This window comes from Ctenopharyngodon idella, chromosome 12 (genome assembly GCF_019924925.1).
Source record: "Ctenopharyngodon idella isolate HZGC_01 chromosome 12, HZGC01, whole genome shotgun sequence".
Classification (NCBI taxonomy): Eukaryota; Metazoa; Chordata; class Actinopteri; order Cypriniformes; family Xenocyprididae; genus Ctenopharyngodon; species Ctenopharyngodon idella.
This window is the reverse complement of record NC_067231.1, coordinates 2,577,752-2,596,530: the sequence shown is the minus strand read 5'-3', so window position 1 is coordinate 2,596,530 and position 18,779 is coordinate 2,577,752. Positions and strand designations below refer to the sequence as shown.

Genomic DNA, 18,779 nt, shown 5'->3' with positions numbered 1-18,779 from the left:
GATTCTGAACCCCTGTCAGTAATTTCAGTCATTCTGCTTAAAACTATGTAGGTTTGTAACTAATTTGCATAATGCATGCCTCTTCTTTGGCTGAACGTGAACAACATCTCCTTTGCCCCGCCCTCAAACACTGTAGTTGTAGCTGAATCTGGAAGAGTTTGGTTCATGTTGTTCATGTCGAGAAGACGCTGTTTTTTGCTGCCAAAGCAAGTCTACTTTGATGCACTTCTTCAAAAGGATGAGATTGATACAGTAAAACCAACGCCATCGTTACTGTTTGTATCACTGTGTATCAAGTGCTGAGGAAGAGCTGAAATTCAGATATGGTGATGGGTGTTTGGTTTCTGACACGCACTGTAAGCAGTCGACCAATCACAACAGACTGGGCCATCTGACCAATCAGAACAGAGCAGGCTCTCCGAAAGGAGGGATTTAGAGAGACCAAGTCCTTGATCGAACCGTTTCAGACACTGTGAGAAAAGAGCTGATGTATATTATAAGAAAATTAAAGTGTTTTTTGACCTTATATGCATGTAAACGTATTGTAGAAGACTCCAAAACAAAATTAGCAACCTTTAAAATACCATAATAGGAGCACTTTAACCTAATGTACTGAAATAAATACAATTAAAACTGAAATAAAAATGAATAAAACCTATAGACCTATTTAACTAATTAACAAAAACTTGCTAAAATTGAACTAAAGTTAAAATGAAAGCAGAAAATATATAAATAATAGAAAAAACTACAATAATGTATAATAGTAAATTATACTAAAACAACACTGCTCTGCATGCAACAGCAAAAATTATGAGGAAAATAGTAGATACTACTCTATAAGCTACAGTGAAATATACGAGGGATAGTGTATCTGAGATATATGACAGGCTGAAGCCGAGCTGCATAAATTGTGTATATGTGTCTGTCTCCTGCCGCTGGGAAGCCCAGGTGCTCTGATGGTAATTAAACCAGGGAAGTGTTGAGCTGCTCTCTGCCACCTGCGGCCATAATGTCAGTGTGAGCGTACAGGGTGGAGTCAGTGCTGCCCTGACGGATGCTGATGAGATCCTGACGGCGTGATCTTTGCAGATCGCTGCGTGTGTGAGGAGTACTTGAGCTGGATTCAGTGAATGGACCTTAGGTGTAGATCATTAAATCCTGACATTGTACACTGTAAAAAAAAAAAAAAGAAGAAAAAAAGGTCAAAGAAATCATGGCGACATGTTTTCACATTACTTTAACTCAAAATAATTTAACCAATTTCAACCATTTTTTTAAGTAATATGAGATTCAACTTGATTTTTTTGAGTCAGTTTAATATTAACTGAAAAAATGTTGAAATTACTTGAACTGCAAATTTGATCATACATAAGAAAATGAAGTAGACAATTGCTTAAATTATTTCAATTTTTGCACGTTTAAGTAATATGAAATTCAACTTGATTTTTCAAGACAGTTTGATGTAATTTAAATGTACTGGGAAAAAATTGAAGTGAAATGACTTGTAGAGCCAGTTTGATTATACTGAAAATGTGCAAAGCGTATATAAAAACATATGTTTTTCCATTACTTTAGCTCATCAAAATAATTGAAATAATTTCTACTTTTTTTTTCATTATTTTCAATTATATGTGACCCTGGAACACAAAACTAGTCATAAGGGTAATTTTTGGAAATTGAGATTTATACATAAATAAGCTTTCCATTAGTATATGGTTTGTTAGGATAGGACAATATTTGGCCGAGATACAACTGTTTGAAAATCTGGAATCTGAGGGTGCAAAAAAATAAAAATATTGAGACAATCACCTTTAAAGTTGTCCAAATCAAGTCCTTAGCAATGCATACCCACTCACAAAAATACATTTTTGATATATTTACGGTAGGAAATTTACAAAATATTTTCATGGAACATGATCTTTACTTAATATCCTAATGATTTTTGGCATAAAAGAAAAATCGATAATTTTGACCAATGCAATGTATTGTTGGCTATTGCTACAAATATACCAGTGCAACTTATGACTGGTTTTGTGGTCCAGAGTCACATATGAGATTGAATTTGATTTTTTTTTTTTTTTTTTTTTTAAGTCAATGCAGTTGATATAATGTAGATGAACAAAAAAAACAAAAAACAAAAAAAACAAAACAGCAAATTTGATTATACTTAGAAATGTGCAAATGCAAAAATCAAAATAATTTAAGCAATTTCTACTTCATTTTTTTAAGTTATATGAGATTCAACTGTGTTTTTTAGTCTATTTAATATAATTTAAATTAATTGGAAAAAAATGAGTTGAAATTATTTGTGCAGCCAATTTGATTATACTTAAAATATGCTCAAAGTTAAGGCAACACATGGGTCAGTTCAATATATTTTAAATGACCTGAAAGTATGATTGAAAAATGATGTGTACAATCAGTTTGATCATACTTAAAAATGTAAGGCTGCAGCCGAACTGAAGTTTTGAAGGTGGATGTATTTACAGTGTAAGGTCACTTGGCATTACTGATTATACAAGCCTTTTTATCCCTGAGTGAATCCGTCTCAGTCACTCTTTAAATGAATCCTTTACCCTTAACAGACCTATTATCATTATATGTGGAGCATGTAACTATATTATCAAGGCCTTCTTCATTTAATGGATTTAATCACCTTTCTGCAAAAGATGAACATTTACTGTGCTATGGCTAATGGACTATTGAATATTATTCAGTGACATTAATCATTTATATGAGGGTTAGTTTGATGTAGATTCACTTGACCTGGGCTGCGTTTCTTGGATGACTTTAGTAACTTGCTGCTTAACTAAAATAGTAGTGTAATTTTATTATATATATATACAATATCACACGAGTAGCCATGTGATATCGCTCTATATCAGCACGCCGTAGGCACGAGGACACAGTTCAACAGCACAAATGTGTAAATAAGAAACAACAACGGATTGTCTTTAAAAACCCTTTTGTGAGGAACTACTTCCTTATGCCACAGATTCAAATCTCAAGTTGACAGTTTAATAGTTGAGCCCAAGCTTCCGTTACTAATTCTAAAAGTCACTTTAGATTTAGAGTAACGAAGGAACGTTGAGTCGCTTCATTGAAACTCACTGGAATATGTAGAGTATTATGAGACAGAGATCGACTTAACGAGTGTATTACCTGCATCTAGCTGATATTGTTCAGGCCAATCTTATATTCATAATCACAAAATCAGTTTGAATGTCCGCTGAGGAAAGCGATATCTTTGTCCTTTTAACATTTAAGAGGATTTCCCATGACAGCGCTAGTCAATGCATTTGTCAATTGTGTCTTGTAAGATGTTGTTTAAAGTATAAACAATGTCCTTGTTTCAGTCCATTTCAATATAAAAGTCTTTGTGACTGACTGACTGACTCACTCACTCATAAAGACAGTCTTTGCTGCCATCTAATGGTGTATTAATGTAACTTTCAAGTCAAAATCTTTCTCAATGCCAAAACATATGGCATGTTATTTATATAAAATGTTAATTATTGTACAATAATATTTATAGCCATTATAACAGTATAAGAAATAAAATAGGAAATAAACACAAGCAAACAGTTCAGTCAAACGTACAAAAGCAGCGCTCTAGTTAGTACAGGATTTAATTTCAATGTAAATATAAAGTTATGAAACTTAATATAGCCCTTAAGCCAAATCTATTATCTCAAGTAATAGATTAATAAGACCATAGATTGCCTGTTTGATATACCCAAAACGAATTATACCTCATGTTTAACACTATCTACATAAGAGCCAGCGGCAAATTCCCAAAAAACTGGCCGAGATGAAGCTGTTCTCAGGGGGTACATGAGCGCTTAAAGTTTGCTGATGGCCTGGAGCTCACATCTCTGAAAGTGTCTAAACAAATTTTCAAATAGGCGCTATGTTTACATATAAATCGCATATCTGAGGTCTAAACAACTACATTCTTGCCTAAAAAGACTCTTAAAACAACATTCCATCACAAAATAACAGTAGTATCTATAAAAATATGGTGGGTTTGCTTGTCCGCCATGACACTTGTTGTGAAAATGCTGAAAGCGGAGTAATTCAAACGGTGAAACGGTTCCTGTGGCGATACTGGTAGAATATCACGTAGCTGGAAAGACCTCTCAGCCAATCAGATTTGAGAACCAGAACGAACTGTTGTATAAATTATACAGGCAAACAAGAGGCTAATGAGGAACAGGTGTAGGTAATGAGTCGTCATGGAAGCAAACAAAACAGTTAAGGAAACAAAGGCTATCAGGAGCTAAACCACAGGAAATGACAACCAGACATAGCAAGACAAAAGAATATCAAAATAAGATAGATTACTTCGCTCTTTTGTTATCTGTTGTTTTGCTATATTTCCTGATGTTTGATTCAGTTGTAGGTTCCAACCACACAACTTTGCAATGCTGTTTGTGAATGTTTGTGGGAACTATGGTTTCAGGAAACACTGAACTATGTTGGTAACACTGGAATTTGCAACCATAGTTGGCTAACGATGCTTTTGGGAAACGCACTGGTCTGGTCCACTTTCCAGTTTATTCCAAGAACCGCCCACTTACAGGAAATGACTTTGACTGACATGTAAAGTGACCAACTACAGTTTGTTTTGTTTTTGTGTGCTCTTCAGGTTGGGTAAATCTGAAAAACAATGCAAATATGCAATAATACCAAAAGTAAATAATACAAGTATAATAGACTACAAAAGTAAGGCTAATATCAATCTATCAATGTAGTGCATCTTCCCCTGCTCACTTTCACTGTTTGATGTTATAACAGCTCTCATTTCACCAATCAATCAACCTGTATGGTGACAGATAGAGGCAAAACTATCATTAAAAAAATGAGCCTTACAATGGCAGCTGCTGTAGTTGTTAGTATTGAATGTAGCGTCACCTGCTGAGCTGAAACTCTTGACAGCATGAACAAAACAGACTTTCCCTACAGACACTGACTGACAGCAGCAACCGACCACAAAACAAAGCATTCATTTGTGATTGAATTAGGTTAATTCGGTTAGTCTTTCCTGATGCAAAGTGCACAGATGCCTGTAAAAGCATACGCTACTTGTGCTTTGCTTTGGGTCTAATAATAATGCTGATGAATATTCAAAATCCACTCATGTGCTTAATTTAAAATGAGTGGAAATTAAATCAGCTCCTCGTTGTGTTGCAGATTTTCTCTGGAGACTGTTTATAATGTGGGTCTGGTTTCCCGTCACCGGTTTAATCACACTTCAAGTCTAAAAACTGCTCGTTTTCACAAGTGTTTGTCTTGAAGGCTTTGGCTGTGTCCCTGTACAAATGTGATGACAAAGTGAATTCAGAATCGGGCCCTTACATAAGCTGCTACTCTCACTGTAATTTGCTGGGCTCTCAGAGTCAGAAGAGAAGAAGTGTAGGTGTTCGCCATGAGTCATGTGATGTCTCCACTGTCCTCCCTATTTATGACCCAAACTAACAAGAGCCTTGGGACCTCTTCCTTATCCGGCCATTTTAACGAGGCACACCTTGAGCTGAAAGTATCAGCACCTTCAATGAATTCATCCCATGTTACCTGCATCTTCACTAAAGCTATAGTGTACCACATCAGTTTATTATCATACGAAGTCAAACAAGGACTGCCATGAATTATAAATAATGAGTTTCTGACTCTACATTCTAATTGGTTGATCCAGGTTTGAGGCTATTGCACAAATGATTTTGTTAATCAATATCAGTCATTATGTAGGCCTACTTTTTTATATGTACAGTATCTCACAGAAGTGAGTACACTCCTCACATTTTTGTAAATATTTTATTATATCTTTTTATGTGACAACACTGAAGAAATGACACTTTGCTACAATGTAAAGTAGTGAGTGTACAGCTTGTATAACAGTGTAAATTTGCTGTCCCCTCAAAATAACTCAACACACAGACATTAATGTCTAAACCGCTGGCCACAAAAGTGAGTACACCCCTAAGTGAAAATGTCCAAATTGGGCCCAAAGTGTCAATATTTTGTGTGGCCACCATTATTTTCCAGCACTGCCTTAACCCTCTTGGGCATGGAGTTCACCAGAGCTTCACAGGTTGCCACTGGAGTCCTCTTCCACTCCTCCATGACGACATCACGGAGCTGGAGGATGTTAGAGACCTTGCGCTGCTCCATCTTCTGCTTGAGGATGCCCCACAGATGCTGGGTTTAGGTACCCTCAGCTTCTTTAGTAAGGCAGTGGTCGTCTTGGAGGTGTGTTTGGGGTCGTTATCATGTTGGAATATTGCCCTGCGGCCCAGTCTCCGAAGGGAGGGGATCATGCTCTGCTTCAGTATGTCACAGTACATGTTGGCATTCACGGTTCCTTCAATGAACTGTAGCTCCCCAGTGCCGGCAGCACTCATGCAGCCCCAAACCATGACACTCCCACCACCATGCTTGACTGTAGGCAAAACACACTTGTCTTTGTACTCCTCACCTGGTTGCCGCCACACACGCTTGGCACCATCTGAACCATCTGGTCTCATCAGACCACAGGACATGGTTCCAGTAATCCATGTCCTTAGTCTGCTTGTCTTCAGCAAACTGTTTGCGGGCTTTCTTGTGCATCATCTTTAGAAGAGGCTTCCTTCTGGGACGACAGCCATGCAGACCAATTTGATGCAGTGTGCGGCGTATGGTCTAAGCTGACAGGCTGACCCCCCCACCCCTTCAACCTCTGCAGCAATGCTGGCAGCACTCATATGTCTATTTCCCAAACACAACCTCTGGATATGATGCTGAGCACGTGCACTCAACTTCTTTGGTCGACCATGGCGAGGCCTGTTCTGAGTGGAACCTGTCCTGTTAAACCGCTGTATGGTCTTGGCCACCGTGCCGCAGCTCAGTTTCAGGGTCTTGGCAATCTTCTTATAGCCTACGCCATCTTTATGTAGAGCAACAATTCTTTTTTTCAGATCCTCAGAGAGTTCTTTGCCATGAGGTGCCATGTTGAACTTCCAGTGACCAGTATGAGAGAGTGAGAGCGATAACACCAAATTTAACACACCTGCTCCCCATTCACACCTGAGACCTTGTAACACTAACGAGTCACATGACACTGGGGAGAGAAAATGGCTAATTGGGCCCAATTTGGACATTTTCACTTAGCGGTTTAGACATTAATGGCTGTGTGTTGAGTTATTTTGAGGGGACAGCAAATTTACACTGTTATACAAGCTGTACACTCACTACTTTACATTGTAGCAAAGTGTCATTTCTTCAGTGTTGTCACATGAAAAGATATAATAATATTTACAAAAATGCGTAAAGGTAGATTAGAAAGGACTACTAATTTCTCTAAATAAATGAGATAATTACATACACAGTTATATACAATATATAATATTAGTCATATATTACTGTCAGATTATTTAATTATGGTTAATCGCATCTAACATAAATGTGTGTGTATATATTATGCTAGATGTGATTAATCACGATTAACTGATTTGACAGCATTAATTGATTATATATATTAGTCATATATTACTGTCCAATGATTTAATCATGATTAATCGAATATAATATAATATAATATAATAAATTCTGGCCATATATAATTTTTTTTGTCCATAACATAAAATGAATTGTCATTTTATCATATTAGCCAGAATTTTAAAATTACATATGGCCAGAACTGAATTATATTATATTATATTATATTAATCATGATTAATCGATTTGACAGCATTAATTGATTATATATATTAGTCATATATTACTGTCAAATGATTTAATCATGATTAATCGCATATAATAATTGTGCATCATTGCTCTTATCACCGTTTTTTAAGCACTTTACCATGGTAAAATCACTGTTATGTGTGGCCTCTTGATTCCCTCATGTTGCTATTGTAGTTTTGCTTTGTTGCTGAATTAAACTTTCTTGGCGTGTCATGTGAGTTTCTGCTGCTCGACCACCTCAGTGTGACAGCAGGTTTATTATAATGCATGGCCACCGTCATATTCTGATGCAATGACAGCTGTACTGACCCACGTCCTGACGTCCTGCTGGTTTAGCAGAGAAGGAGCTTTTTTAGGAAAGTGTCACACCTTCCAATTTAGTGTGTGCTTTAGCACTGTGACAATGGCAGTTTGATGTCAAGACATGCCAAGAGTTTGTCCTTGGCACTGAAGATGACAGTGCAGTTGTTTGCTGTTGTTTTTAGCACTACTCAAGCAGAAAACAACTGTGGTCATCACCGGCTGCAACAAAAGAAGATGCAGTAGATATGAAAGATAAATAAAACAGACTGGCCATGACTTTATTAGCCCTGATCTGAACGAGTCGGCAAACTGCTGACAACAAAGGACTGTTGATGTGTTTGTGTGTGTGTTTAAATGTGGTGCTTGTTTTCTCACTCATCATTAGGTGTGACAGTGACAGTGTAATGAGAGCATATAGTATTCACACTCATTAGAATGTGTGGATCAACTCTATATCCGCTTAGATCAAGATCAGCTCCCAGGAGGCCTATAAACAGACCTTTTCGCAATAAATGCATGGCAAGAGGAAATCACCTATTATGGTGCCAATTTTCCACAGGTTTTTCAACATTGAATGTAATACAAGATGCTATAATGAAATTCAAAGTTTTCTATTAATTCATCAGAGCTGCAACAACTGATAAACTGATTTCATTATCATTCAGTTGGGTCTTTTGCACTGTGCACTGAGAACAAAGTCCGTGAACTGAGTGAAAAATTCAATTTTATTTATTTTGCAAACAACACATCCAGAAAGCAAGCGTGTGATGTAAATGTGTCTGTCATTGTTAATCTTCAAATAACGCCGTCGTGGACGGTTAAACCGAATGACACTTCAAAATCTTTAAAATACCTTTATATGTAGCAAAATATGATTAAAACCTTTTGGATTCAATAAAAGAGTTCTAGTTGTACTACCTTACATACTTTGGATGTCATATCTTTGTTTTTTATTATTATTAAGGCCTTTGGACAAAAAAAATGACCCATCACGTCATTGACCCATATATATGTCAGATGTGATTTGATATATTAGTGCTGTCAAATCATTTAATCACGATTAATCGCATCTAACATAAATGTTTGTACATATATACGTCAACTTTACAAGTACATGTCAACTTATTCTAACCCTAAACTATCAGCCTACTAATACCCTAATGAGAGTTAATTGACATGTAGTTGCAAAGTTACTTAGTTAGCAGAATGTCTAAAGTGGACCATTGAAATAAAGTGTAACCATAAAGACTGATTATTGGACTTTCGGATTGAAGCCGAACAGAGCTGTGCAGAACATGTGGCATTAGCATCTCTGGAGATTTGATAAAAGTTGAAAGTCAAAGCTGCCACTCTCTCTCCTGACACCTCACCTTCAGAGCGTGATGGATCTGTGCTGCTTTCCAGGCAAGCCAAATCACTTCTGCTCAGTGACCCACAGTAAAACGGTAACGGGACATCTGCAGGGAGCAGTTCAAATCCATGACTTGCAAGACTGATCTTTCCTTTCTCTTCTCTTTTATTGCAGAATAAGGTGCTGAACATTGACAGTGTGAGGGTCAAACTACAGGTGAGCGTCATTTCTTGCATGCAACTTTTTAATGATATCTCAAGATGCCAGTGAACAGCTTTACTATGTGTTTTGAAAAGTGCTAAACTAGCATAGACCAGAACAGAACTGCTTGCTGATCTAAGCCGGCCTTTTCTACAAAGTTTACATTGATTTGTCTTGTTTTCCAGTATAAATATCTGAACATTCTTAAATCAAGGGTAAATTACTTGAGAAGAAAAATCATTTGTTTTCTGAAAAAAGGCAAAATTAAGTGCTTAAAACAAGAATAAATATCTGCCAGTGGGGTCAGAAAAATAAACTTTTTTCAAAAGCAAAACAAATGTTTTTTTTCTGAGCTTACTGGCAGATATTTGTTCTTGTTTTAAGCAAAAACTCACCCAAGACTTAATATCTTTAGTCATTTTGCTTCTCAAGTAAATGTATTATGATTTAAGTTTGTAAAGTAAATGTTTAAATATTTGTACTGGAAAACAAGACACAAATAATGAATAAGATTTTTTAATATTGTAAATATCTCATATACGTACCATTTTTACTTTTTGTGAAGTACTATTATGAGAGATAAATTCATCAGTTAATTTCAATGTAACAAGCTTTTAGGTTTGATACCATCTGTTGGCACTTATTTGCTCACACTAATCCCTTGAGTAATTAGGTGATTTAATTATCTCATTTCAAAGCAACTCCAATTATATCATTGCTGTTTAAAATACTGAGGTGATACATTTGGATGTTGCTTTGCTCCTTCTGGCTAATATTGACTAAGTAAACAATGAATGCACATCTTGAGGATCAGCTCTAATGAGAGTTTAACGAGGCTGTCATTAATCTTTAACGCTCCATTAGCCGCATGGCTTGCACTATTGATAGATACACAGAGACTTGACTGCGTGTTTATTTAACCAGACAGACAGCTGAAGAACCACACTCATATCAGAGAATACTGTTACAGTAGATGGATGGATTTTATGGTTGTTAGTGTAATTATTGTGGACCGTGAGCGGTCAATAGGTGAGTGTGTGTGTGTTATTAAAGAACACTGCAGTGCTCACTGTCAGGTCAAATTGGGCAAACATCTCAAAACAAGCAGAATAATCCTTCCACATGCTTTCATTGTGAATCTGTGTTTTCACACATCAAGATTGAGCCTCATTATAATGGCGACTGTGAAGTTGCTGTTCAAGAATCTTGTTTTTAAAGGAATAGTTCACCCAAAAATATATAGAATTTCTTTAATCAGAATCAGAATGAGATTTATTGCAAAAGTCATTCTTAGAAGGAAATGTTATATATAGAATATTAAAGAGTTCTGTCAGGTGCTTCATATATAGAATATTTTAGATGTTCCCATTACGGGATCATACATGGATTTAGTTTTAATTAGTTTTAATTTGATTAATGGCAAAAAGCAGTTACACTCTTCAGTTAAATAAGAGCATACTTTGAGAGCTACATAGTACAAATTAAAAATTAAAATAAATATGCAAAAAATACAAAACGAAATGTTCCATGAATAATGTCTTGCATCACAGTCTGTTTGTCACACAAAGTAGCTTCAATAGGAGTCATTTATGATGCTTTTTAATGACTATTTGTCATTTTTGGAGCCATTTACTTTCATTACATATATCAATAACTGCATATTCTCCTTTTGTGTTCCACTGAAGAAAGAAGGTCACACAGATTTTACTTGAGGATGTGTACATAATAACAGAATATACATTTTATTAGTGCCATATCTGTGTGTGTGTGTGTGTGTGTGTGTGTGTGTGTGTGTGTGTGCATGATCTCCCAGTCTTTATTAATGTCAGGCTGCCCTGCCCATCAGCATTCATGTCTGCACATCATTTCATCAGCGTGAAACATGACCCTGCGACAGGTCTCTGTGTGTGGTGACAGGCTGCTCTTATCAGGACAGGGACTGTGTAATAGGTCTTGACCTCAGCCATATATCCACATTCTTGTCTTCTGCCTCACTCCATTACCACACAGGCTAATTAAAGCTTCTGCCCCTCTGCTCCACTTCTACAGTCAGATCTGATATGTGTGATGAACGTATGAATGAAGCAGGTTAAGTTTGTGTCTCCTCTTGCTCTGTAGATCTGGGACACGGCGGGACAGGAGCGATTCAGGAGCGTGACGCATGCCTACTACCGAGACGCCCATGGTGAGTTGCGTGGTACTACATGATGACTGCAAAAAATCTCTGTTTTGGGGGCACGGTTTGGTATGATTTCAGTAAAAAAAATGGTCACACTTTAGTTTTAGGGTCCAATTCCCACTATTAACTTCTGCCTCAATAAACCCCTAATTACTGCTTATTAAAATATTAGTTCACTTCAGAATTAAAATTTCCTGATAATTTACTCACCCCATGTCATCCAAGATGTTTATGTCCTTCTTTCTTCAGTCGAAAAGAAATTAACTACTGATTCGATTTGTAAAGCTCCAAAGCAGTGTTTTGAAATCGGCCATCACTAGATATTGTTGAAAATTCGTTATTTTGTTTTTTTGGCACACAAAAAGTATTCTCGTCACTTTATAATATTAAGGTAGAACCACTGAACTCACATGAACTGTTTTAAATATGTTTTTAGTACCTTTATGGACCTTGAGAGGTTCAGTGGCTTTGCTCTCAATGCAGTCCTCACTGAGCCATCGGATTTCATCAAAAATATCTTAATTTGTGTTATGAAGATGAACGTACTGTAGGTCTTAGGGGTTTGTAACGACATGAGGGTGAGTTCCTTAATGACAGAATTTTCATTTTTGGGTTAACTAACCCTTTAATTTGTTCCTTTGTTTTAGTAAACCATGTTCACGTTGTACTAATTTGTCCTCTCATTTTGATTTAATGTATCTGTTTGTGCATGTATATGATCTGCAAAGTTACAAAGCTCATAGTGTCCCACAAAAGGATTTATTCAATCTATCAGAGAATTCAGACCTGCATAAAACGCCTCAATCCAAGTCCAGATATTACTTCTGCAAACATCTATGTCACAGTGTGAAATATTAGCATAATGCTGCCCAAAGGCATACGACAAGAGAGAAGACGAGGCTTCAGTGAATTGTAGCTTTGTCATCATGTCACAGAGATGCTGTGTGCTCTATTTTAACGATCTAAGCACATGGTCTGAAGCACATGGCGCAGGTGCACTTAGGGCGTGTCTGAATCCACTTTTGCTAGTTTAACGATGGAAAAAATGGTCGGTGCGCCAGGTGCATGGTCCAAAAGGGTTGTCCCTATTCTCTTAATGAGTCATGGGTGTGTTTTGGGTGTAAAGTGCAATAAACCAATCAGAGTCTCATCTCCCATTCCCTTTAAAAGCCAGTTGCACTCGCACCATGGCGGATTCGCTATTTACATGGCGGAATTTGCAAGCGGAAAGACTGAATTTTTCTCCAGAGAGGAATCCTTTTATTTTTAATATTTAAAAATGTTTGTGCGCTGCTGCACGTCCCTGTGTGTGTAATAAGCAGAGTGTACACACGTTGTGCACCTGCCTATAGGCGCATATTACTAAAAAAAAAAAAAAAAAAAAAAAAATACTGTGTCTTTAGACCAGGTTTCAGTTGGTCAATGGCGCAGTCGTTTTCAGTTGCCTCAAAATAGCAACACACCAACAATGCACCTGAACACACCTCGTTTTCAGACCAGCACGCCCATGGGTGCACAAATGGGCTCAAATGCATTTGCTATTTAAACAATGTGGCGCAGGACGTGAAAATGATAACTGCGTCAGGCTGAAACTAGCAAAAAACACTTGCGTCTCGCCTGGAGTCGCATTGCGGCGAGCGTATGATGGGGCTCTGTGTGTTCAGATGTGAAAGCGAACCTGCTTTGTTTGGCTTCCGAAAATGGATGAAATTAGGAATCAGAGGTTAAGATTTATTTATAAAGCTGTTCCTCAGCAGTACAACCCAAAGGATTGCTTGTGCACAGCGTATTTTACAGAGGACATCTTCCTGAACCTGGGAGAGCTCAACACTGGCTGTATACAAAGACTAGTGACCTCTGTGAAACGTTCTGCTCAAGTCGTGCTTGTAAAGTTGGTTCTGATTGATTGATCATCCGCATTTTCAGAATCCAACATTATTAACTGTGTTTACAGTTGCTTAAAGCCTTGGAAGCTGAAGCTCGCAGTTAAGGGGAGTTACATGTGACACACGCATGAGGTGTTTGGCCAGTCACAATGCACTGGGTCAGCTGGCCAATCAGAGCTTTTCGGGAGCAGGGGCTTTGTAGAAATCAGAGCGTTTCAGAAAGACTAAGAATAGAGGAGCTATATGTGAAAAATAATGTGTTTTTTGAACATTAAATGCTAACCTATTCTATTACTCCCAATAATGAAAATAATAAACTCTTAAAATAGCATCAAATGACCCCTTTAACTAAAACAATGGGACGAATTAGTAAGTTGTGGCCATGATTTATTAAAAAGAGGGAACAAATTAATAAAATGAGGAAATTAATTCATAATTCATGGCCACAAAACATATTTTTTCCTATGTCATGTGGGGGATCTGTACAGAAAAAATAAAGAAAATAAAAATAAAACAGTGAGGTTGCTTAAATGCAAATGGTGTGAGAAAAATAAACCTAATTCTGGTGTCTTAATGATATTTTTAAAGGAAAACAAGACAGATTAAAGACAGTGTTAAAGTTGCAAACACGTTCTGAGTAGGAAATGGTTTGTCAGTGTGTCTCTGTCTAAACTCCTGCTATGACGTATTTAGTGCTTTTATTAATAGAATTCTAAAAATGGCACGTCTAAGCCATTTATCACTCTATTTTGCTTTCTCCTTCACTTTATGCAGGTCTCAACTAGTTTTTAGATTTTACACATGACATTAAGTGGCGACCCAACGGTTTATCATACGATTAACCTAAAATGCCTCCACAAATGTATTATTATGAGCTGAATTCTGAACTGCAACAAAACCTGACATGTTAGGAATAAAGAAGAAAATAGAAATTTTGTGAATGCAACAGCAAGTGTGATTTACCATGAACACATTGTTGATGAATTTTTTATGATTTGGACTACATGATCATTTTATGATTTATGATCATGTATAGTTTTGTTTTAAATTGAGTAGCAATAATAACATTCTTTAAATGCATAATCAACAGCAGAGCCGCGATTTACCCGTGAACCCATTTTTGATGTAGTCTGAGGTCGTGAGATCACGCATCTGTCTAATGTGGCTTTTTCAGCAAACATGGCAGATGAATTTGTCCTAAAACTACCATTTGATGTTAACAACAAAAGATATGGGAAATGTTTTTCTGAAACATATTTATTGTGCCATCCTAACTGTGCATAATTATATGGTTAGCTGCATTTTATCAATTGCATTCAGTATTGTTTTTCTCTTGCTGTTCACGACCCTTTCAGAACAGACCAGTTGAGAAGCACTCATATATGACTAGCATGTCACAAACATTATCTACTGCCAAAACAACAACACCACAATCCAAAAACAAGCCTTTTCTTCCCCATAGAAAACCATTATGGAGAAATGTTAAGAATATTGCATTTATATTCTGGGTTCATCAACTTTCATAGGCAGTAGGACTATCCATAAAGTCATCCATAAAGTGCAAATGTTTGTTTTTTTATATACCTTATTTATAATGGATTTCTATGGGAGAGAAAATGCCTAACATAAAAGTTTTGTTTCGGCAGTAGATAATGTTAATGACATGGAAAAATGTGAGAGAAATTTGGTTCTTGGTGGTTGTTTTAGAACATTAAAACCAAGTGTTTTAAGATCTTACTTTTTTACTCCCTCCATTGTAGTCTTGAGTTTTCTTCCGTGAACGAACACATCACAAAATTCCTCATTTAAATAATTCCCACCCAAGGCATATGCTAAATAAAGGGGCGGGGCCTGGTTGAGTTAGTATTGTGTTGAAACTCACGGTTATGATAAGGGGCGGGGCATTTCACAAACATGCTCAATGTGCTTGACCAATCACAACACACTACTCCAGCCAACCAATCAGGAGGAGGAAGGAGGGGATTCATAGAGACAGGAACTAAACAGATCGTTACTGACAGACTGAGAAGAGCTCCAACAATGGAGAATATGAACATTCAAGCATGAAAACCTATTCTAGTAGAGCCCAAAAACAAAACCAAGACCTTGTAAAAGGGCATAACATAGTTTAAAGCGTCTTTGAAGTCTTTTCACTGCAAAGATGGTGTTGAACCTTTTCTGTGCAAATCCTTCGAAACACACCAAACCAGAAAGATGTGTTCAGAATAAATATCTCTTGGATATATAAAACTTTGTACCAAACATATATCTTAGGAGAGATGCACTACTGAATTTCAATTATGTAAGCTTGCTTTTGTGCTTGCGTTTCTGCCATTTCAACCAACCTGGAACAGAAAGAGGCACTTAGTGCTGGAGTGAAATGCAGTTGATTTGAAGTACCGGCCATCTAAAGCAGAACCAAATGACAAACAGTAATAACAAAATGCATGTTCCTGTAGGCAGAGTAGCTGTTTTGCGTTCCCGCAGTTTCAAAACCATTTTAGTGCATTGTTAATTTTTCAGTGATGCTTTCTGAGAGCATGTGCGACCCACCCACACCAGCCCACGTACTTACACTTTCAAACAAGACTGATTGGATCATAAGCAGCAGCTATTATGACCTTTTTAAATGAGGTTCTGATGCATTCACACACACACTCCACACTGTTTCGCTGCATGCGCTTTGGCGTTTGATTGGCATTTAAATTGATGTTCAGTGATGCAATAATGCACACCTTTTTTGCGGCCAACATTTTTCCCTCTAGAGCTTGTCACATGTCACATGCAAACGTGTGCATACAGATCCAGAGTAATTACATCCCAGAGAAGTCACCTTAGACATTAAGCATGGTGGCACTCATATTGTCCTGCATGTATGGTGCTTTATTAGGGTGCATGTGAGGCTGAGTGAATCAATGTGAGAAGAGGCACTCTACTGTACTCCTGACGCCCACAGACTGCCTCTCCCATCTGTGCCGTGCCTGTGTGCCATCTAGCTCACGGAGAGACATGGCACTGCACCACAACATACTGTAGCGCCTGCTATAGATCAGATGAAATTACACCTTCATATGAGATCTGGGAGATGAATGCATTTAAAATGCGTTATCATTTGTTCTTCTGAAATGCAACCTTTTTATTATAGTGGTTGAGCATGCTATTCTTTGAAGTAATACCATGGAAATACCATGACATAATCATTCAGTACCGTGATATATAGCAATATATATCAACTTTTCAATTTATGGGATGATATTTGTCCCCTTAAATTAATTTCCAGGGAAAGGGCAAAGGTTTTTTGGATGTATTTACACACGCTATTTAATGCAGCTCAGAGATGGCATGAATGCATTTACACTAGGGGTGTAACAGTGCATGTATTCGTCCCAAAGCGTCACGGTACATACAGTCAGATGACGGACAGAGTCAGTCACAGGCGATCCACACTCCAATGCAGAAGGGGGAGCGCACAGTAATGCAACGCTGTTTAATAACCGACACAACAGGAAAAAGAGCACAAGAAGAAATTATAAAGCAATTCTGACTTTATAACTTGCAATTCTGACTTTATATCATGCAATTCTGACTTTATATCTCACAATTCTGACTTTATAACTCGCAATTCTGACTTTATAACACACAATTCTGACTTTATATCTCACAATTCTGACTTTATAACTCGCAATTCTGACTTTATAACACACAATTCTGACTTTATATCTCACAATTCTGACTTTATAACTCGCAATTCTGAGTTTATATCTCACAATTCTGACTTTATAACTCGCAATTCTGACTTTATAACTCGCAATTCTGACTATATCACGCAATTCTGACTTTATATCTCACAATTCTGACTTTATAACTCGCAATTCTGACTTTATATCACGCAATTCTGACTTTATATCACGCAATTCTGACTTTATAACTCGCAATTCTGACTTTATAACTCGCAATTCTGACTTTATATCACACAATTCTGGCTTTATATCATCAAAACACTGCGATGGATCCACTGTGGCTTTTTTCGAAACCATTTTCTTGGTGAAATACAACAAAAACAGACAATATTGATTAATATTGTGTGTAAAATGTAAGTCACTTGTTGTTTATGGAACTGTTGCATAAAATCAATATCACATTTACAATCGTGCTGACATAGTACTTGCTTGTGTAATAAAGCAGGAACTCCTTTCTTGAATTTTGGGGGAATTTTTATTAATTTTAGTGCCAATATTGCATTAAGCCCCATTAGTTTCTAACCCTGGTATGACCGTTTAATACAAACATTATTCCATCACAATACTTTTATTTGTTGTTATTGTTGTTAATGATTGTATCTCATGTGTTCAAGTCAAATTTCACCCCTAAAACAAGACAAAATAGGAATAAGAAATTATAATTTCTTTAGACTTTAGGGTTAAATGTGACCTAGACATGTTTTTGCCAGATCTGAGTGGGAATGTGAACAGTTTGAATACAGTGCGAATGAGAAATGATGATCCTCAGCTCTGATAACCTGCACTATCACCAGATCTAAAGTATATTTATTATCTACTATTCATCAGATAAAACAAACACAATGTGAAGGGAAAAGGACACAGATGCTCTTGAGAGGAGCTTTGAAACCCATTCAGATGAATTCAATGATGCATGAGGTTCATTCGTTTGAATAAGTGAGCTGTTTATATTAACTGAACGCTCAGTCTTATTTACCTAATTTGATTTTCAACCACCTTATAACCAAATGCAAAGGTGATATCAAAGATTAAATGGCTTTCCGAGCTGAAGGTGCTGTGGTTTGCGGCTAGTTTTGGTTGAGCAGTTTGTTATGGCTCACTCCTCATCCGCTTTCTTCTCTCCCACCTTTCTGGGTCAGTAATAAATTGTAGTATTTTTGGGCAGGGTTTTGAGAGCGAGATAATAATGGGCTTCAGAAATGGTTTTGACATAATGATTGTTAATTGCCGTCATTATTGTAGTGCCACTCACTGTCAGTCTAACTCGGCTCTGAAAAGGCACTTTGTGAGGAGTCTTTGTTCCTCTGCTCCAGTTTTGTTGTTTATTCAGGCCAATATGCATTTGAAGCATCTTTTGTTCCAGCTTTTGCATATACATATAGGAGAAGAACAGACAT

At 37.0% G+C, this 18,779-nt stretch overlaps 1 protein-coding gene across 1 annotated transcript in view; it reads left to right on the top strand.

Annotated features, from left to right (window-relative positions):
- LOC127523504 (ras-related protein Rab-26) overlaps nt 1-18,779 on the top strand; it is a 97,205-nt gene that overhangs the window by 32,180 nt on the left and 46,246 nt on the right. Inside the window, exons 3-4 of the mRNA XM_051914264.1 lie at nt 9,551-9,592; nt 11,696-11,762. Coding sequence (XP_051770224.1) covers nt 9,551-9,592; nt 11,696-11,762 — 109 coding nt within the window. The remainder of the gene's footprint in view (nt 1-9,550; nt 9,593-11,695; nt 11,763-18,779) is intronic.